General features: G+C 36.7%; 1 protein-coding gene and 2 long non-coding RNA genes across 7 annotated transcripts; 2 read left to right on the top strand and 1 right to left on the bottom strand.

The window, feature by feature from the left end:
• Positions 1 to 734: 734 nt before the first annotated feature.
• Positions 735 to 7,813, top strand: LOC116212551. Of its 3 annotated transcripts, none has more exons than XR_004157867.1 (4): positions 735 to 1,199; positions 1,793 to 1,875; positions 3,680 to 6,419; positions 6,498 to 7,813. It is a non-coding gene; the product is annotated as an uncharacterized LOC116212551 (long non-coding RNA). The 3 variants fall into 3 exon arrangements; XR_004157866.1 differs by having other exon boundaries at positions 736 to 1,875; positions 3,680 to 5,455; positions 5,545 to 6,419; XR_004157865.1 differs by having other exon boundaries at positions 735 to 1,875.
• LOC116212552 lies at positions 3,516 to 3,980 on the bottom strand. Its single transcript, XR_004157868.1, has 2 exons — positions 3,839 to 3,980; positions 3,516 to 3,754 (listed from the first exon to the last, which is right to left on the bottom strand). It is a non-coding gene; the product is annotated as an uncharacterized LOC116212552 (long non-coding RNA).
• A 223-nt stretch (positions 7,814 to 8,036) lies between the features above and the next one.
• LOC116209862 lies at positions 8,037 to 20,555 on the top strand. Of its 3 annotated transcripts, none has more exons than XM_031543593.1 (5): positions 8,044 to 8,312; positions 8,505 to 8,571; positions 17,048 to 17,156; positions 17,267 to 17,555; positions 18,754 to 20,555. In XM_031543593.1, the coding sequence occupies exons 4-5, from the start codon at positions 17,450 to 17,452 to the stop codon at positions 20,355 to 20,357; spliced, it is 1,710 nt and encodes a 569-aa protein (XP_031399453.1). In that variant the 5' UTR covers positions 8,044 to 8,312; positions 8,505 to 8,571; positions 17,048 to 17,156; positions 17,267 to 17,449; the 3' UTR covers positions 20,358 to 20,555. The 3 variants fall into 3 exon arrangements, 2 of the variants coding, with proteins under 2 accessions (XP_031399453.1, XP_031399452.1); XM_031543592.1 differs by having other exon boundaries at positions 8,044 to 8,329; XR_004157347.1 differs by lacking the exons at positions 17,048 to 17,156; positions 17,267 to 17,555 and having other exon boundaries at positions 8,037 to 8,329; positions 18,754 to 19,205.
• Positions 20,556 to 21,448: the final 893 nt, after the last annotated feature.

The raw sequence follows: 21,448 nt of genomic DNA, 5'->3' as shown, positions 1-21,448 counted from the left end.
ACTAAAGTAGTGCCAAAATTACATTCGGGGCAAGCAGATTGAAGAGCCTCATAAATGTGACAGGATCGTGATCCAATCCTATGAAAGTTCAGTTACTAAAAATCGAAGTCGGAAACTACCAACCAAATAAGGACCCGAAACCTACTTTAACCAACGAATCCAAGTATTTATTTGGAACACCTTTTATCTTTCTTTCTTTTTTCTCAAAACGAGCAATCAAATGAGGCATCAAAAGATAAATGAAGCTTATTTTGCTTCAGGTTTACAAGGAGAGTCGTGTTTTATATTTGTGAAGGACAAGACAAGAAGATAAAATTTAAGTTTTTGTATGTTATTTGAGGAGAAATAATTTATGAGTATGCAATTATACTATATTTTAAATACATTATACATGTCGTGTATTGTTATCACTTATCATATGTATATCTTTCTGTATTAAAAGGAGAGGTTTCAGAATCAGGATCATAATCAAAATCGAGATTGAATCCAAAAACTCTCCTTTTAAAGAAACAAGTCTACTTTAAGAGGATAAATTTTCAGTTTCAATTTCGATTCTGATATTAATCGTCATCATTAAAACTACCCGTATACTATCGGTCACTGATGTTGGGAACCAGAACCTACCCGTTTTAGTGTGCAGTAGCTATCCATGATCCTATCGGTTAGACCGGTTCCAGCCGGTCCACCCAATTACCCTGGGCGAAATGAGATAATGAAGGCTAAAGGGACTAATCTGAGAGACCCGATGACTGCAAGGAGCGAATTGAAATTCAGTCGGAGTTAGCTTCAAAAGCCATGTGGTGCCACTTCTGCCCAATGAAAAGCCCGAACGAAAATGAAATGAATTGAGATTCATCATCATTCGTCTCTTTCATCTTCATCATCATTCCTCTCTCTCTCTCTCTCTCTCTCTCTCTCCCTCTCTCTCTCTCTCTCTTCCTCTGTCTCCCTGATTCTCTGATGTTCAATATGTATCGGATGCATCGCGGTAGATCCCTCCCTTCCTCATTTGCACGGCAATTTTCAGAAATTTCGGCCTTCACCAACCTTTCTTTCGCAACATTCGCGGGCATTTGACAATTTTCCGGATACGACAGATATCTGTTCCCATTTGGATGCAGACAAAGCATGTCCGGGGAATGCAATTCAATCCTTTGAATTTGATGGATCTTTACGTGTTTTTTGTCAGGATTTGAATGGTTGTTAACGATTCTTCTTCTTCTTCCTTTTCTTTTTGGGGGCATCTTCTCACCAATTATTTATAACTCGGTCATGGAACAATAATCATTGGATTGGACAGTTGACCGTTTATGCAATGTAAATGATGATTTGTATCGAGGTCCTTGTTAGTTAGTTACTCTGCAGTTTGGGGACGCAGAAATGTTATGCATTACTACCATGGTTATTAGAATTGCCATTTGAATAGTAGAATCTTACGATTCTACGATTCCAGGGGTGGTTACCGATTCCGATTCTATGGCATGAATCGAGAAGGTAGAATCGTGGCTGAATTATGATTCGAATCTCAGAATCGTAGAATCGGACCGATTCTACGATTCTAGTTTCAACCCAAAATCATATGCCCCCTCTCTCTCCCTCCTCATCTTTCTTATTGTGCAACAGTATTGTTAATCGGTTCTCTTATTTTATGAAAAGTTTGAAACTTGTCTCTTGACTGTTAGTGATAAGGACTTAGAAAATTTCTGGAACTGCTTCGAATTGGGTTTCGGCCAATTCCTTATTGCCGTCTTGTTTGAGATGATTTAGGTTGGAATCTTTTCGACTTTTTTAGGTGCAAAGATGATTCCAAGAAGGGACAGAACAAGAAGAAGTCAGGGAGGAAAAACAGTTTCGTCTACAGGATCCGTGACCACGGTACTATATCAATTTTTATTTGAGGTTGTTGTAGTGGAAGCGCTCTCTTATGAAGACTAAGCACCATCTGATTTTGACGAACGATATAAGAAACAACAAGATTTATCATTTGATGTTTACTTCTACTATTTCTAACATGGTATTTGGTATATATATCTATATGTTTTTTTTAATTATAAGTAGAATCTTATGATTCACGATTCGATTCTACGATTTACGATTGCACAACCTTCGATCGATTCTAGGTAGAATCGCGATTTTGACAACCTTGATTACTACTGTTAAGTTTCAGTACAAGAAATGCACTCAAACATTTTGACAAAAAATTCAGTTTGGAATATCGGTGCTACAACATTTATTGGCTTGATCTGTATTTTTTTTCCGGGGAATTTGATCCCTTCTGTTGGTTTTCTTACTTTCTTCATTTTGTTGTGAAGATTGAGTCATAGTTTTTAAAATCGGACCGGACATTGAACCGGAAAAATCATGGGTTCACAAGTATATGGGTTCGACCGGAGTTTAATGGGTTGAACCTGGTTTGAAAAAATAATTAAATAATATATAAATAGTTATACTAGTATAATGGAATAGGAAACAAAAAAAAGTGTAATTTGTATGATTCGGAATATATAATCTGTATTTAACATAAATCTAATATAAGTACATATATGTTTCTATATAAGCTTCCTGATAATGATAGCCTCAAGATCCCATCCTAATCCTGTCACGTGTCCCTCCTTCTTCCGCTTCAGAAACAAAGCCAAAAACTAGGTTTGTTTTTCTTCACCTTTCAGTCAGACACCTCTCGAGTCCCCTTAATCAAAACCATCTCTTTCTTCTAACTTCTCCAATCCCTCAAATTATGTATAATCTTGAAAGCAATAGCAATAACCCAAAAGAGAGCAGACTTCTGTGGAGCAGAGCTGCCACAATAGAAGATCATCGTGGTCGATTAAGTTGTCTTTGTCACCAGTGAAGCTCATTTTCACTGAGAGGAAGCTCGCGGCCGAAGACTAGGACGTCACTGACCAAGGCTGCAACAGTCGCTACAAAGAAGCCCGAGCCACGAAGTCGAAGCCATTGCTCTTGCCGATGAAGCCGTCCCCGTCGATAAGGGCACGGAGCAAACGAGAAAGGCAGAAAGAGAATTAAAGAAAACCCCCAGCAAGTCAATATGTCGTGCTTGATTTTTGTCTTTTCCGATGTTTGTTTTAATTTTGTAAGGGCCGGTTCGGCCACCGATTTTGATGGGTTCATGGGTTTTTTCAAAAACCGGACGGTTCGCATGGGTTGGACCCGGCCAGTCTGTCTAATGGAATAAATGCCGTACCGGACCGGGTGGGTGTCCGGTTCCCAGGTCGAACCGGTCGACTTGCCGGCTCGGTCCGATTTTTAGAACTATGGATTGCGTTATTAGATGCTCGCGGGTGCTTAGTGGAAGAATGAGTAGCTTTTTTTTGATAAATATGGAAGAATGAGTAGCTGCTCTTACGAGCTGGGGAGGCCCGCCTCGTGTTTGTACCTTATGGCATACGTTTTCTTTTGAGGGGTTGAATGCTCTACTTTTCGTACGAGCTGTCGAATGATTATTCATGGTATGATGCTACATATATATGGGATAACTAAAAATAAAAATAAAGTATCGAAACTCTAGATGATATGATACGAAAATTAAGAAATATATCTAAAATATACATGAGAAATGGAATTAATATATGTCAATTAAATTTTTTTTTTTGGAATTTTTAATATTGAAATCTTTCAATGATGGAGGAGAGCGCTGAGGGTTCTGTTTGCCATGAAGGTTCTTCGACAGAGGAATTGATTTGCTTGATTGCAGTGTCAAGCGTGCTGAAACGCTGGTGGAGGGTGGTGTCGCCTGTGTAAAGTGGAGGATGAGTCGGATCAAGCCAGCAAGATACCTATGAACAAGAGTTTGGTTGGCAAGGATGGTGATGTTTACCGCTGTGCAGTGATGGGGATTTGACGTGGATCATGGGTGGGAGGGCCTAGGATACCTTTGGGTCTTCGTGTGGATGAGAGGTCCATGGTGGATTTCACAAACAAACTTTGCCCTAAGTTTCTCGTCACGGAAACTGAGTTGGAGTTCTTCCATGAAGCGTGGCGTGATTCTTTGATCATCAAGGTTGGGGAGAAACTGGGTTATACGATACTTAAGCGGTGCCTTCTCCAACTTTGGATGCCAAAGGGTGATTTCATTCTCATAGACTTGTCGAATGATTATTTTATTAAGTTCTCTGCAAGGGAGGATAGGGACCATGCTTTGTCTGATGGTCCTTGGACGGTGCAAGGTCATTTTGTGACGGTGCGGGAATGGGTGCCTGATTTTCAACCTAATGTGGCCAAAATTGATCGTGTTGCAGTGTGGGTGCATATTCCGAATTTGCCAATAGAGTATCAGAATGAGACTATTCTTCAAAGGATGGGGTATGGTTTGGTACGACCTTTGAAGATTGATCGCAACACGGTAAATTCCACTAGCGGTAATTTTCTCCTGTCTGTGTTGAAGTGGATTTGGGGGAACCTTTTGAGTCCTTCGGTGGAGCTCTTGTCAACATTTTATAATGTTGAATACGAAGGTCTCAATTTGATTTGTTTCACTTGTGGGAGGGTTGGTCATCGGCAAGAGACCTGTAAGCAGAGTTCAGTGGATCTTTAAAAAGACTGTTCCTACAGATATTGCAAAGAATGAGGTTCCTGAAGTTATTGTTCAAGTGGGTGCTTCCACTGATGGGATCAGTTCGCCGGATGCGGCTTCGGTGGCATCTGCTATGGTGAATGATGGACCGTCATCATTTGGTCCATGGATGATTGCTCATGGTTAGTTCAAAAAATCAAGGGGAATCCCTAAAGTTCAGGGATATTATGAAGAAACACAATCGCCGAGGATAGAGAGAAATCTTCCAGTAGTGGCTCGAAATTTGATATCTTAAGCAAGATGACAGTTGAGGAAGATTGTCCCTCTAGTTTGGCGGTTAAGGATGCATCTATCATGGAGGGAAAGGTTGGTTATACTTCTAGTGTTGGGCTGATGTCCAATGGGCCGCTTTTGAAGAATGTGGTTTTCTCTACTTCTCCTTTGGACATGGCCAGTCTAAGGGAAAATCTAAAGGCCATAAGAAGGGCTCGAGCCACTCGAAGGGCCTATTGTTGATTTGAACAAGGGAAAAGAATTAGCTCGGGAGAATACACTAGTGCCACTGGCGAAGGTCAAGTTCTGCTGGGCTGATCTAAATATTTTTACTAGGCAGTAAGTTGTGTACTGTGGCAATGGTAGCAGCGAGTGCCGGTCATGAAACCCATGCAAACAGTTACTGTAGTGAGCAGCAACAAGTAGGAGTCTAATGTTAGGCCGATGGTGGAAGATCTTTTAAGGAAGCAACCGTCGAATCTTGATCTAGGAGATGGTGGTCCATTGCAGGTGTTTGATGATAGGGAGCCAGGTGGTGGCTTACCAAAGGTTGATGGGGCCGATGGTTCCCTCATGGAGTTTTTGCCAGAAACACCTGCGGTTGCTATTGACATGGATGTCTCGATGAACAGGGATATATATTCACATGTTAGTGCCATGCTTTTGCTAGATGATTTTACCATTGGGTCTTTTCTCTATCCTTCAGTTTTCATACGGATTTTTGTGTGGAATTGTAGGGGCAGCTCATGGGTATTTCCGACTCACTATGCTATAGTACCTTTGTGGTTGAGAAGTTGAGGTGGTCATTATTCTAGAACCTCGAATAAGTGGTTCAACTGCTGATCGCATAATGTGGTCTTTTAGAGTCTACTCGAAGGAGAAAGTGGATGCTGATGCCTTTTCTGGAGGTATTTTGGTGTGATGGAAGTCGGAAGATGTTGCTCTATCCAAATTTTGGCGCCATGCTCAAGCTTTTCATTTCTTAGCAGAGTGGGGAGATTTGAAAAAGTTTCGGGTGACGGCTGTATATACGGTCATCTGTGTTGCCTAGGAGAATTGCTTTGCGGGGGGAATTGCATAATATTTCTTCTGGTATTGAGGGTTGCTGGGTAGCTATTGGAGACTTTAATGATATTTCGGCCATTGATGAAAAGAAAGGTGGTGCTCCCGTGGACCCCGATAACTTGTCTGTGGTTTCGTGAATTGTTGGATTCTTGCGGTCTTTGGATTTGGGAAGCAGTGGTCCGAAGTTTATGTGGAAAGGGCCTCAAATATGGAATTATGATCGAGTCTTTAAGAGGTTGGATCGAGCTATGGGCAGCACAACTTTCTCTGAAGTGCAGGTCCGTGTATTATCTCTGGTGAAATCCGATCATCACCTGCTGCTGTTAGACTTTCGGGGGGATCATACCAGTTCAAAGGTCGGCCATTGTGGTTCCAGGCTGCCTGTCAGAGAGATCCTAACTTTGCATATTTTCTTCGTTCATCTTGGCATCTCGATGCTCGGCTTCTTGAAAGTCTTCAGAGTTTTAAAACAACTGTCAGGGCGTGGAATATGGATGTATTTAAGAACATTCATTGTCGGAGGCCCGTCTTCTTGCTCGTTTAGGAGGTATTCAGATATGTCCTAATTGGGTCATTAATTCTATTCAGATATCTTCTAATTGGGACATTAATTCTTTCTTACCAGGGCTTGAGGTTAAGCTTCAGGCATAGCTGCAAGAGGTATTGGCACAACAAGAGATCCTATGGTTTCAAAAGTCGCAGTGTGAATGGAGACGAGGGAATTGTAATACGTGGTATTTTCACTCCAAGACATTATCGAGTGGTGGATAAAGTAAAAGCTCGGTTAAGTGGTTGGTCTGCTTCAACCTTATCTATGGCAGGGCGTGTGACGCTTGTGTGTTCGGTTTTAACTTCTATACCGTGGTACACAATGCAATCTATGAGATTACCAATGACTATTATTGATGAGATCGAGCGGTTGTGCAGAAATTTTGTTTGGGGACATACAATGGATAGACGGAGAGTACATCCTGTGAATTGGAAAACTGTTACTCGGCCTCTGTTTTGTGGTGCCTTGGGATTCGTCGACTTAAGCTGTTAATGCAGCTTTTATTGCAAAGTCATGATGGGGAATTAACTATGTCCCATAAGGAGGCGGGAGGGTTGTCATGGGCGTTGGTTTATGGGGGTTGCTTGCTGGATTCTGTGGAAGTGGAGGAGCAAGATGCTGTTTTATAATCAATTTACTTGTCCGGTTAATGGAGCTGGAGTAATCATAAAAATTGCTTGCTGGCTTCTGTAGAAAATGAGGAACAAGACGTTGTTTGATAATCAATTTACTCGTCCGGTTCATGGAGCGGGATTAATCATAAAAGTTGCTCATTCGTTTAGTGAGGGCTTGAACTCTGAAGCACTACCTCATGTTAAAAGGGTGCGACTTTGGAAAGATATTCGATCGTGGCCTCCGGAGGAAGGATGGATAAAAAACTTAATACAGGTGGCGCGTCTCAGCAAAATCCGGGAATAGCGGACGCTGGTGGATTGATTCGAGATAGTAGTGGTAGCTGGTTAGGGGGTTTTATCCATAATGTTAGGACATTCCAATGTTGTTCTTGCTGAGTTGTGGGCTGTAAAATTGGGCCTGGACTTGGTTTGGGATTTGTGTTATCGAATGATAGTGTTAGAAATTGATTTCGAAGATGTGGTAAGATTTCTAGCGTCATGGCAACTGGGAGTTGGTTGGTATGATGCCATTCTTCGGGATGTCAGGCAGCTTTGGCAGCGAGATTGGGTGGTGGCCTTACGACATTCGTTTCGCGAAGGGAATGTATGCACCGAGCGGCTATCTAATTATGCTTTGTCATTTCCTTTAAGAGTTCATAGGTTAAACGTTTAGCAGGTTGAGTTGAGTTTTTTTATTTTGGATATGTGTCCGGGACTTCTTTGTCTCATCATTTTAATGTTTAGTTTTATTTAATATAAAGAAGGCTTTGGCCCGTATATCACCAATAAAATTAAGAAATAAAAAAAATTAGAAAAATTATAATTGATTTAAGTTTATTGCTCCACCGCAGAGTGTAAATTAGTTTAAACTAAAAGCAAACGATGAAAGATGAAAAAGTCATCCCGCCCCCAAAAATAATAAACTGGATAATAAATTGATCACTTAAAAATTTAAAATTGATTTATTTCATTGAACGGGTACAACCAAATCTTGGCCGAAAGAAAACCCTAACAATACCGTAACAAACTCAGAGCCACACGGAGCCCTAAAACCGGGTTGTTCCACTCTGTCTCTCTTTCTCCCATGTCCTAAAACCGGATCTTCTCCACTCCTTGTCTCTCTTTCTCCCGCACTCATAAAACCCTGAGCCTCCAAGGACGACAGGGAACAGGAGGCTTCTTAGCCTCTCTCTACCTCTGTTTCGCTCACTCTATCTCGGGTGCACGCAGTGTAATTGCTCCTTTATGTGGATCTTATTCACGTCGACCTTAGCAGGTGCCGAATCTGTCCTGGTAAAGTTTTACGATTTCAGACCTGGATCTTAGATTTCGACAGTTCAGTTGAATTACCATGTTTCTTTTAATGGCTCCTGCACGGATTCTTTGTCCTCGTAGTTTTGGGGCTATTGTCCATTTCCACCAGGGAAGATTATCAGTTAATAATCATTTTGATTTGGTCTGTCAACAGTGGGTGGGAGGCTGGCAGCTGCGGTAGACGGATCTTCATGAACGCTGTCAAGCCCGGCCGGCGACAAGTATGTTCCCTCTCTCTCTCAATCAGTAATTGAAACTTAACGGTCTACAAAAAATAACTATTAAATTCTATAGGTAATCATCAATATGAGTGCTTTTGGGTGAACAAGGTCTTGGGGCCTTTATATTTTGTAGGGTAGCCAATTGGTTCTCGTGACTGTAATGAGAAATCCTCATGGGGTTGCTCATTATTATTATTATTGTTATTGTTGTTGTTATTGTTGTTATTGTTGTTATTGTTGTTATTGTTGCTGTTATTGTTGTTATTATTTTTGTTATTATTATTATTATTATTAGCAGTCTACATGATCTTTGCAAAATTGCTTTTGAGTTTGGCTCTCCCATCTATCCATATCCATATTCTTATATATACTCATGTATTTATCTATATATAAGTGGGCGCGTAATGAATTAGTTTGGATGCATAATAAATAAATGCAATAAAATGTACTTAAATATTTTACTAACTACAATTAAAAGAAAATAACTTGGGTGCATAATCAATTAGCCTGGGTGCATAATAAATGTAATAAAATGTACCTAAATTTATTACTAACTACAATTAAAAGGAAATATAAAAATATGGAAAAAAAGGAAAATTAAAAAACGCAGAAAAAAAATAAAAAATAGGGTTAAAAATATATAACATAAAAAATTAAAATGAGAACCGATTTCCAAATTAGAATTGGAATAAAAAATCTAATACTTAAAATAAAGATTTCATAATTACTATAAAAAAGGACAAACATTTTTTTTTTGTAATTTTTAAATTATATATAAGTGATAAATGTATATAAAAAATTAACTTAAGGTGATGCATATTAATTTAAATGATTTGTAGCAAATTAGTATTGAACTATTTAAATTATTATAATTTTTGACAAAAATTATAGAAGATTATTATTTAATGATTGAAATTAAAAATTGAAATTAATATTATGTTTAATAAGAAAATTGGCATTTCAAATTGCAAATAATTACAAATAAGAAATGGTATAGAAACATATAACGAATATGTCCATGGCACAAGGAAAACAATCACAAGCTTCTAGAACTTATGGTCATATATGAAAAGTAAACAATAATTAAATACATGGATGTCATAAAACCATATTTCTAGAAAAATTATTGACTTAATACACTTGATAAATCTGCACAAACAATTAAATAAATATATGAATGCATATTAAATAACATGGTTAGTTGCAAAAAATATTTTTGAACCATTTAAGCTTACTCTAATTTTATTGAATATTTTTATTTATTTGAAATTTGAAATTAATTATTAGAAATTATTATTATTATGAAGAAAATTGGTCTCATAACCAATGAAAATCTTAACCGTGTTTAAGGAAAGCTTCCTCACAATTAAATATTACATTTAACTACAAGAATATAAATAAATTAATATGCACAAAAAAACTTGTGTATCGTGCGAAATTAAAACTAAATGATCTAATAAATAAGTATCAATATTTATTAGAATAATTTATACTAAAAATATATAATTAGGCATATATATGAATTATCAATAATTACTAATCAAATATATGTACTAGCATAGTAAAAAAATAAAATTTAACATGTTAAAAATAAGAATCTTAAATCAACAAAATGACTACCTTTTAATAGTTTCTATCATGAAATGCAACATTGTCTAAAAAATAATATATTATCTAATAAACAAATACGAAAATAGATATTAGAATAATTTATTTTTGAAGATAATTATTTAAGCATATAGACAAAGTATCACAAAGCACTAATTGCATAAATATAGGACCATATCAATATATAAATTTAAAACATGTGAAAATAAAGAATTTGACTAGAACTAGTCCAAAATATGTGTAAAAAGACATACTTATATATGTGCAAGATATCTTTAATATATCATTGTCTTATATTAAGTCCCAAATAAATTAAATATTTACTTACCTATACACAACATTTCTAAAAAAAAACAGCAAAACACGACTAATTCTATGAAATTAGGATCACACGAAAATTTTCATAAATAAAAGCAAGGATTTAGCATGACATAATTTTCAAAAAGAAATTCATAATCAAGTTTGTATATTTGCATTTAATATCTCTATTGGATCTTCATAATGTTAACGATTTAATAAAATATGCAAAATAAAAATGAGGGAATTGGTAGCAAAATTATAAAGTATTTGAAAATAGTCTAACTAGCATTATTATTCGAGATTTTCAGTGTTATGTCTATTGAAATTTTTAATTACTATTTTTAAATTTTAAATTTGTCATTTTTAAAAATATGATAGAACATTGAATTTTGAGGTTCAGAAAGGCAAGAGCAAAATATGGAGAGATTGACACCTTGAAGAAAATAGAGAGGAAAAATAATATTAGGTGGACAATATTATCCTTTAATTCATATCTTTTATTTTCAATCATATAATATATAAACTAAGAATAAAGGATACTTTTGACATTTCAACCACATACTTAAAATAAATAGGTAGTTACAAAATTGAATTTTCGTTTAAATAATAGTATAAGAAGTATAAGATATTGTTATAGTTATTCTAGGAAGTTATGTAAATATAAACTTAAAATATCTGAAATAAGGATGTAAAAGAATATTAACTTTAAAAAAACATATAGTTAAATTTGTCAGAGTATGTATAAAATAGTATACCTATTATATAAATAATCCAATAAATATGTCATGCATAAATGTAGTTAATAAGATCGTTATTGAACTATTCTAAAAATTAGTTTAATTTTGTTAGTATAATATGATAAAAAATTAATCATTCGAGATAATTTATTATATGAAGAAACAAATATGTTTTCCAAAAGTTAGAATATAATTATTATAAGAAGTGAAATATGAATGCGTTAAAAATATAACTTGAAGGATGCAACACTGAAGAAATAATTTATTGATCACATATATAATTTCCATGAGAAAAGACAATAAGCTACTCATTTTATGGTCATATAGGAGAAAAAAAACTTTGCACACAATATATGTACTATGCTCATCAATAGCAATATATATATATATATATATATAAATACATGGATATCATACAAATAGCTTTCAAAATAAATTTAGTAAGTATAAATTTCAATTGTAATTTCGAATTTAAAGTACCTGTGATATATGAATTAGTAATTAACTTAAATAGATTATACATATTAAATGAGATGGTTAGTTGCAAAATTATCATTACACTAATTAACTTTTTATAATGTTTAGTAAAAAGTTATTAAAACGTATTTATTAAACTTGAAATTAATATAATTAAAAAATATTATTAATCTTAGTAAAAAGTTGGTCTTTCAAAAAAACAAAAAAATAATTGCATTGTAAGAAAGGACATAGTAATATATATATTAAAATGAATCCGTGTGACGCATGGGCAAAAGCCTAGTCTACATAGTAAAACTGATTTGAGCAGTAGTAAATGCTCTTAAATTAATATAATTGAAAAATTGAAAATATTTCTTTTTAGTTTTTAATTTTTGCAATTAAAACATTGATGATATACCAAATGTGTTGTCAATACAAATAAGGGCAAATTACAAAAAAAAACCCAAGTTTTGTAAAATGTCTCAGTTTTGTCCTAAATTTTGTTTTGTAACAAAAAAAAACCATAAGTTTTCTAAAATGTCTCAAAAATGACATCCATTATAACTTCCGTCAATTTTTGCTGCTGATGGTGGGTTCCTTTAACAGTCCACGTAGGTCACACGTAGGCTAGTGGGTCCCTTTAACAGTCCACGTAGGTCACATGCTGCTGATGGTGGGTTCCTTTAACAGTCCACGTAGGTCACACGTAGGCTAGTGGGTCCCTTTAACAGTCCACGTAGGTCACACGTAGGCAAAAATTGACGGAAGTTATAACGGAGGTCATTTTTGAGACATTTTAGAAAACTTATGGTTTTTTTTATTACAAAACAAAATTTAGGACAAAATTGAGACATTTTACAAAACTTGAGTTTTTTTTTGTAATTTACAAATAATTGTTTTTTTAAACTTGATGAATAACTTAAAATGTACTTAGCTAATACAATTGAAATTTAGAAAAAAATTTATCTTGATTTTCGGAATTTAAAAAATACTTAAAATATAACAAAATAAAATTTTGTAGCTTCTGGTAAATTTTCTTTTTTAAAGTTTATATATAATTTAATAAATTTACAGACTACCAAAAACTATAAGGAAAATTATAGTCGACATTCGAATAATCTTCCATGTATAAATTTGCTATTAAAATTATAAATTTTCAAAACTTTCTATAATTAACATAAAGACAATAAATAATATAATACATATGAATTTCTTTATTATTACATTATTGATGTAAAAACTAATATATATGTACACACTTAAATTGCCATGTACGAGTTTTTGATATATTTGTTCTATTCAAATATGTACTAAAATTTGAAATAATTGGCATCTTTCCCTTCTCGCGCCTTCTTCCTAACGGTCTTAGTCCGTGGTCTGGGTCTACAAAATAGTCTCGTCCCCCTAAAGGTTCGGTTTTGGCCAATCTAAATAGGTCCTTTAGATGCCTTATAGCTGTTCTTTTAGCTTATTTCCCTGGTCTGCTTATGCTTACTTCATGGCTAATAGGTCCACAACCCTTTATGTTCCGTATCTATTTGCTTTCAAGTTTTTTAGCTCCTTTTATTTCCATATAGCTGGTTAGAGCATATGTTGCTTTACGTAATTATAATCAATCAATTAGGTATAGAGGAAAAAGGTAATTAAATCAGTTGTCATCCTTCCTTTCGCCTCTTAGTTTATAGCTTCCTTGTGTGGAATGATGAAATCATGGTTTACCGTTGTTTTATGTTCACATCTTTTTCTACTCTTTCATTGCCCCTACCTCTAAGAAAGAGCTCTCTAGTAAGACCAGATTAGTCAGAAGCCTTGGTGCGCTAACAAAGTATTCCCTCTGAACTTCCCATTGGGATATTACAAAGCTACTTCTTTATTTTTTGTTTCTTCATTACAGTCTAGAAGTGCTTGTTAGCCTCTTCCATCCTTACAACCCTTTTCTTTTGGCATCGTAATTGACGTTTAGTTAAATACTGCTTACTAATCTCTCCATTGCCCACAAAGGCTCTACTTTCTAGAATCTGAATCAGGATCATCAAATATGGTATATAAATGTTTTGAAATGCTTTTGTGTGGATTCGTTCTATGAAATTTGTAACAAAATGAGTTCAATAAGCTTGGATTGAATCTTTTGCTAGGTTTTTTTTTGAATTTTTCGATGCCCGTAATACCTAATGTGGCAAAAAAGACTTGATTCAATCACCTCATATTGTAGTCCTTTGAGAAATATCGAGCAAGGTTCGAAAGAAACTCAAATGGTAGGAGAGGAAAGCAGTGTGCAATAAAACCCTCAATTCGATTAGGAATGATTCGATATTATTGATGTTCTTATTAGATATTCAAATTGAACTGAATAGATTGTTTTTTTAAATGGAATCTCCATCACCAATAGAAATTGTACCCTACGACCTCATCCTTCTTATTCCAATGATCCTTCAAATAAATTTCATTTTCTTGATGAAATAGAGACTAGCCCTCTAGAGAATGTTGAAGGATCCACAGCAGGAGAACATGGATCTATTCTTTGTTCCAAATATAGCACATGAAGCATGATTACAGAAGGATCAAATGGTATGGTTCTGTTGTGGCTAATTATTAGTCTCTTTGAAGAGATTCTTGCCAATAGTATCTCCTTTTAGCGCAAGCCATATGATCATATCTAAGAAATGACTGTTTGTGAGAAGTGGAGCAAGAACTCAAAGTCAAATTACATATGTGCAAGGGAGGTACATCTTCCATAACCTACTACCTGGATCGTTTCAAAGCTATTTTTGAGTTGTTGACTGCTATTCAAAAATTTATATCAGATAATAACGAGCTGAAAATTGGGATGATAGGTCCTTGTCCTCCCCTACTGCATACATTCTATATTTGGGTGACAATATTATTTCGTGGAGCTCTCATAAATAGATCAATTGCTCGTTCCTCCACATAAGCTAAATGTTGTGCTCTCGCTAGAGCTGCTAGAGATTTATTGGGGAGTTTATCTACTCACTGAGCCCGGTTATCCAGCCCATAAGCCACCGACAATTTTCAGTAACAATTTAGGCTTTTTTATGCACTGCCAATGGATTTTCTACTTACGAGAATTATATTTTAAATTGATTCATAGGCCGAAAATTGAACTCTTTAATAAGTGGACTTCGACTGACTAGATAGAGAAAAAGAGCCCTATATTTTCAACTTCGTTGTTGTGATGGTCTAAAACCAGCCTGGGGAATCTTCCCTTTAAACATGGAATTTCCTTGTCATACTCGACCCGATCAAAATTGATTCAATGACTTTATTAGCTTCTCATGTTGAAATCAATTAGCAGGCCATTTAACAAGCAAATTTCATAACCTTGCTTCTTCTTCCTTGGGTTCTTCCTCATTACAATCCGAGACAACCAACACTAGTGGAGCTAACGTCTATTTTTTAGTACCACTTTTCTCTTATTATTATCTAAAGATTACACAACGATATTGTAGGTAGAATTGTCTACCCCTTAGCTAACAAAAAAGCAAGCCATTATTCGATAAGTAGGGATCTCCTATACTTCTTACCGTTCTCCTACTAGTCACAGTCTTAACCGTTGAAGGCCTTGGTTGAAAGTAGTAAGGCCAAGCTCAGTGTCTTGATCAAATGGGACAGGTTTAAGAATCGCAATAAGCGAAAAGCAAGGAAAAGGCTATGGCGCTTACAGACCATACCATTGACAATACGAAAAGAAGAAAGTAATAAAGGTATGAATGAAGTCAAGGTCCCTTGTTTAGGAAGAGGGACCTGGGAAGAATGGGTGTGCATGCATATGACTCTTCATATTCCTTTTTCATGTCCATTCTCAAGTAAGGAGGCTATTATGCGCATTTTGTAATTCAATTTCGTCTTAGCCGAGGAAGTAAGAAATCCTATCATTTCCAGCTCCATAATGAATGAGAATGAAGTGTTTTTTACTGGCGATGTTGCCCATTCCTGTGCTCACGAGTTGGATTTTCACCTATAATAAGGTTTAGTAATCAAGACTAGGGGGTATTAGCGTCTTAAGAATAAAAGATGAGGGACTTGCCAGATAACTTTTTTCAAACAGTTTTTTTAGATGTATGTTAGAAAATCACCTTCATTCAAATGAATGAAGCCTTTGTTAGACTCAACCTGGCTTGGGTCGGAATTGAAAGTATAAGGTCAAAAGGTTTGCTCATCCCATCTTATAGAGCTTGAGAGGTAATGTAGAGATCAAATCATGGTATATATTTAAAAGCCCTAATTCAGTGGGGAAGGTATTGGATAAAACTTATCTTACGTGTTCGGAAAATTGATGCTAAATTCTATATCTTCAAAGGAAGAAATTTTTTTTCAGGCTAAGCTTCTTTCTTTTCTAAGTTTGAACCACAACGCCTCTTTGTTGAATCTACTCCCTAAGGTTTCGTTCCAATAATCTAAATGTTCTTCGGCTCTATACTCATAATTGGGAGGCTCTTGAACCTCTTCCATGACACGTACCCAGACTTCAAGATAAAATGAAAGGTTTTCTCCACCAAGTCAAACCAAATAAAGAATGAAGGGAGAGTCGACAACATCCTTTCGTTAAATAGAGTTCCATCTACTAATTTAGATGCATGGTTACCCTTTCGTATGCATGGTTGATTTTATCATAAAAGAAAGTAGGTTTGTGGGCTTCATTGATTAGTAGACCTTCGATATTTGTAAGGTCGGGAACATTGTCGTCTGTTTTCGGTTTGTCGGTCGATAAGATCTTTGAGATTGACTAGCCAACTAAGTCGATTTGGCAATTACTTTCCATTGAAAGAGTCTATGCGAGTCACCTCCTTTTGGTGATGGTTATAAAGTATCCAATATGACCAATTAAGTTTATGTTGCCACGATATTTAGGTTGAGTTTAAAGCCCCAATTCAATGGGAATGCCTATAACCTTATTTTGCGGGTTAGAAAAATTGATGCTAGATTTTGTAAATTTAAAAGAAGAGTTTATTTATTTCAGAGTAAGCCTCTTTCTTTCCCAAGTTTTGATTGCAACACCCCTTAATTGAATCAACTCCCCATGGACTCTTAAGAAATCTTTTTTGGCTCTACATTCATATTTGGGAGGTTAGTGAATCTATTTCTCTATGCACTCAAAATTCAAGCTAAAATGAAAGGATTTCTGAAAGAGGGGAGAGTCGGGAAGAGTCAAGAGGTCAATGGCGATCTTAGAAGTTGTCGGCCACCTTGATTGAGCAATGATAGGCGGCATTAGACTACCACTGCCACGAAACCATCACCCCATTTTTCCCTAGATTGAGGAATACCATTGAGTTTAACCCTAATTACTGAATTGCCATTCATATTTACTCGCCATGAGACATGATCATGACATCATGCATTGTAATTTACAGGATACCAAACATTTGTGCATTCAAGAGAACCAACGGCCCTTAAGATTATCGTTGATCATCAATGTAGTATCATCCAAGGAGTTCGGCATTCTTGAAGACCATCACTTAGGTGTGTCTTTCCTTTTCACGCGTCATTATTATGTATATCTTTTCTTATTTGATCGTTAGAAAAAAGTTATGTTCGATTACCCGACAAATGCCTTTTCCTTGAGCCTTCAGGTAAATTTTGAAATGAACTTTTCCGAAGAATGCATGGGACGATTGGCATTACGGTCATACTACTCCTGATTCAAGGAAGATGCCACATTTCTCTCTCTAAACCCTCTTCCCTTGATGAAGAATAAGAAGAAGACGCATAGAGATCCTAAAAGTTCCTAAGGCCAACACACAAAGAGACAAACGATGTTTAGGTGCAATAAATGTTGCTCATGGAATAGATTCATCGATTCTTCACCTCTCCAGCCCGATGCCTTCACTCTACCTTCGCCTCTCCCTCAATGGCCTCTAGGTAAATTTTGGGTCTTCGTCAAAACTGATAATTTTTTTCTTCAATTTTCAATATTAAAAAGATGTGCCTTTTAGATCCTTTATTATTGTTCGGGATTTTGGTTGTGAAGTCGCATCCACTTTTAATCAATGGTGATTGTTCTATTGTCGATGGAATGTTGCATGTTCATGGATTAATGCGTTTGAGATTATTCTTGGCTAAATGTTTGCTTTTTGGGTGCGGGTCAATTCATGTTGCCTTGGTGTTTTGCCGTTGAGTGATGATTATGTGACTATCACATGTCTCTTCTAGTTTGCCTTTGCGCTTGCAGTGTTGGTGGGTAGCGTTTATTAAGTTATTTTTATCGGTTGAACTATTTAAGTGCATTTATGGAGTTCCTTTGCATGCAAATCTTCCCACATAAATAGCCTTGAATCTCATTCATCCCATATGCTTTCGCACATGATTACCCCTGCAATGAGTTACTTTGTTTCTTGGCCTACTTTAGCTCACATATTTTGCCAATTATTGGTACTGTAAATATTTTAAACATCCTCTTACATGGTGATCGATGGCTAGATTTAGATGCGAAGCTTGTAGATTTTGAGTACTTAATATTTTTGCTTTCTTTTGGTTTATGCTCAGGCCTAATGATAGGGAATTAATTGTGATCCAATCTCTTTTAGGGAATTATAGTCTTGTTCGGCATGTTTCTAGAATGTGATAGAGGCTGCTCAAAGGAAATTTAGAGCTACTACACCATTTCTCGAACATTAGTTCTTTATAAAGTAATCTATCCAATTCATTTCTTTCATTTTTGATTTGATTATTTCGTATTCATTATAGATATCATGTTAACCTTCATTAATTATTATCTTACTAGAGTTAGCATAACTTGTAATTTTCGTTTGTAGAATTATTTATCGGTCTTTTGCATCCAAAACAAAAGATATATCTTGTTGCTTTACAAGAAAATTGTATAATCACTTGGCATGTATGAGCAAACACAAATTTTCGATACTAAATAGGTTAGTTGGAGCTGCTCCAATTTTATGATGAGTGGTACCCTACGTAGCGGACCTCTAAGCTGTCATTTGATTCCAAAATATAATCTATATGTAATGTGGAATTTGCTTTTCTTTGAAACAAACAATGGGGAGCTTGCTTCTCATTGTATGATGCATGCTCTCATTTTTCATGCCTTATTTGTCATTCTTAGGTCTAGGGTTTGCAAGCGGAGCAATAAACCTTGGGGAACTTCAAGTTTGCAAAGTCAAAAGTTTTAAGTCCATTTGGAGTTGGAACTCATCGCACGATAAGAAGAAAGGCATTACATTTTATAGGCCTATTAAAGTACCAGAAGGATTCTTCTGCCTTGGTCATTACTGCCAACCGAATGATCAACCTCTGCATGGTTTTGTACTTGTGGCTCGAGAAATGGCTTCCTCTCAAGAAGCTTCGGGTAACTTGGAGAGTGATACGAAACCAGCCCTTCAGAAACCCCTTGATTACATGCTAGTTTGGAGTCCAAATGATGGGAGCGAAGATAACTATGGGAAGTGTGGTTACTTTTGGCTTCCTAAGTCTCCTGCAGGTTATAAATCTATTGGATTTTTGGTTACTGATAGCCCAAGCAAGCCCGATTTGGATGAAGTTAGAGTAGTTAGAGAAGACTTGACAGACCAGTGTGAGATCCATAAGTTGATACTTAATTTCCAGCATGAATCCCTAGAAGTGCCTTTCCAAGTCTGGAGCACCAGACCTAAGCACAGGGGAATGCTAGATAAGGGCATTTCCACGGGCACCTTCTTTTGCAGTTGTTGTTGGACCTTTGGAGACGACTTGTGCATTGCATGCTTGAAGAACTTAAACCCCTATCTTCATGCAATGCCAACCCTTGATCAGGTCCATGCACTTATCAAACACTATGGGCCCACGGTTTTCTTCCACCCTGATGAGGAGTACTTGCCATCTTCTATTGCATGGTTCTTCAAAAGTGGATCAGTACTATATCGAAGCGGACTGTCACAGGGCGAGGCCATTGATGCAGATGGTTCGAATTTGCCTGCTGGGGGGAGAAACGATGGCGAATATTGGATCGACTTGCCTAACAATGAACAAAATATAATTGTCAAACGTGGGAATTTGGAGTCTGCAAAGCTCTATATTCACGTTAAGCCAGCACTGGGTGGGACTTTCACCGACATTGCAATGTGGGTCTTCTGTCCCTACAACGGGCCTGCAATTCTTAAAGCCGGGGTAATGAACATCCCTCTTAGCAATGTTGGGCAACACGTGGGAGATTGGGAGCACTTCACCCTACGAATTAGCAACTTCACAGGAGAGCTTTGGGGAATCTACTTCTCACAGCATAGCGGTGGACAATGGGTAGCTCCTCATGATTTGGAGTTCATAGATGGAAATAGGGCCATAGTCTACTCGTCAAAGAATGGGCATGCTAGCTTCCCTCATCCTGGGACCTATATCCAAGGATCCCAGATGCTTAGGATTGGGATTAGAAATGATGTCGCGCGGAGTGATCTCTACATCAATTCCAATACTGCTTATGAGATAGTTTCTGCAGAGTATCTCGGCAATGGGGTTGTCGTTGAGCCCTGTTGGCTTCAATTTATGAGGAAGTGGGGCCCAACTGTGGTCTATGATTCAAGAGCTGCATTGGATAGGATAATCAAAATGTTACCGGTGATGGTCCAGTATTCAATGGAGAATATGTTTAATAAGCTCCCGCTAGAGTTGTACGGGGAAGAAGGTCCAACTGGGCCGAAGGAAAAGAATAATTGGCTCGGAGATGAAAGAGGCTAAGATTTGTCTTTGCCCAAGTTGATATCATTCTCATGTTGCGTACAAAGCTAGTTCGATATTATTCTCTATATGGCCTCCGGTCTTGTTAAGTTATATTACTCATTTAAGGGAAAGACGGTTTTGTTGTCACCAATTAATTATCCCAAAGTCACCTTAAGTTCAAAGGAAATTATGGGAAAATGAGTATTTTTAAAAAAATTTCAACTTCCGATTGCCAAATCCTCTTAACTCTCTCTTACTCCCTCTCTCACCTCTCACCTCTCCCTTACCTCACATTCCCGCACTCTCTCTTTCTCTCTTTAAGTCTAACTCTCACTAATACTCCAAATTCTACTTTAATTTTTATTTATTAATGAGTAAAATGCACTTTGCCCCCTGACCTACGAGAAGAGTTTGGGTTTACACCCTGACCTTCAAATTTTTGTAGAACACCTCTCGACCTTACCAGAAAATAAGCAAGATGCCCCCTCAATCAATTTCCGATCAAAATTCCGGCCAAAAAATAGCACATGCCACTCACATGTCAAAATAAAAGGGGTAAAATTGTCTCCATAAAATAATAACTTGGAAAAAAAAATGAAAAAGAAAGAGAAAGGAAGCAAGTGTCTGAATACCATAAGAATTGGGGCATCGATCTCCTCCCACCCGCGCCTTCTCCCCCGACGAGCAAAGAAGCCTGCACCGTTTTCACCCACGGCGACCCATCATTCTCTCTGACGAGCAAAGAAGCCTGCAGAGTCAACCATCTCCGGGAGCCCACCCCGTGCGACCCATCTCCCTACAGCAACGATCTCCTCTGCCCGACAGTCTCCTACCAGGCTCTAGTATAGACAATGACGATCCATCTCCTCGGGGCAACCCATCTCATCGACCAGACCATTGCGGATAGCAGGTAGGTGCTAATTATTTTGCGATTTTGGTGTTGATTGTCCTGCGATTTTGGTGTTGATCGTCTTGTGATTTTGTTGTTGATTGTCCTGCAATTTTAGTGTTATCCTGCGATTTTAGTATGGTTTTGCCATGCCATCTAGATTATCATTTGTAAAACTATCAAGCAACCAACATAATTTTCTTGTGTTCTTTGCTAATGA

The sequence above is a fragment of the Punica granatum genome, chromosome 6 (assembly GCF_007655135.1).
Source record: "Punica granatum isolate Tunisia-2019 chromosome 6, ASM765513v2, whole genome shotgun sequence".
NCBI lineage: Eukaryota > Viridiplantae > Streptophyta > Magnoliopsida > Myrtales > Lythraceae > Punica > Punica granatum.
This window is presented reverse-complemented; position numbering and strand designations above follow the sequence as displayed.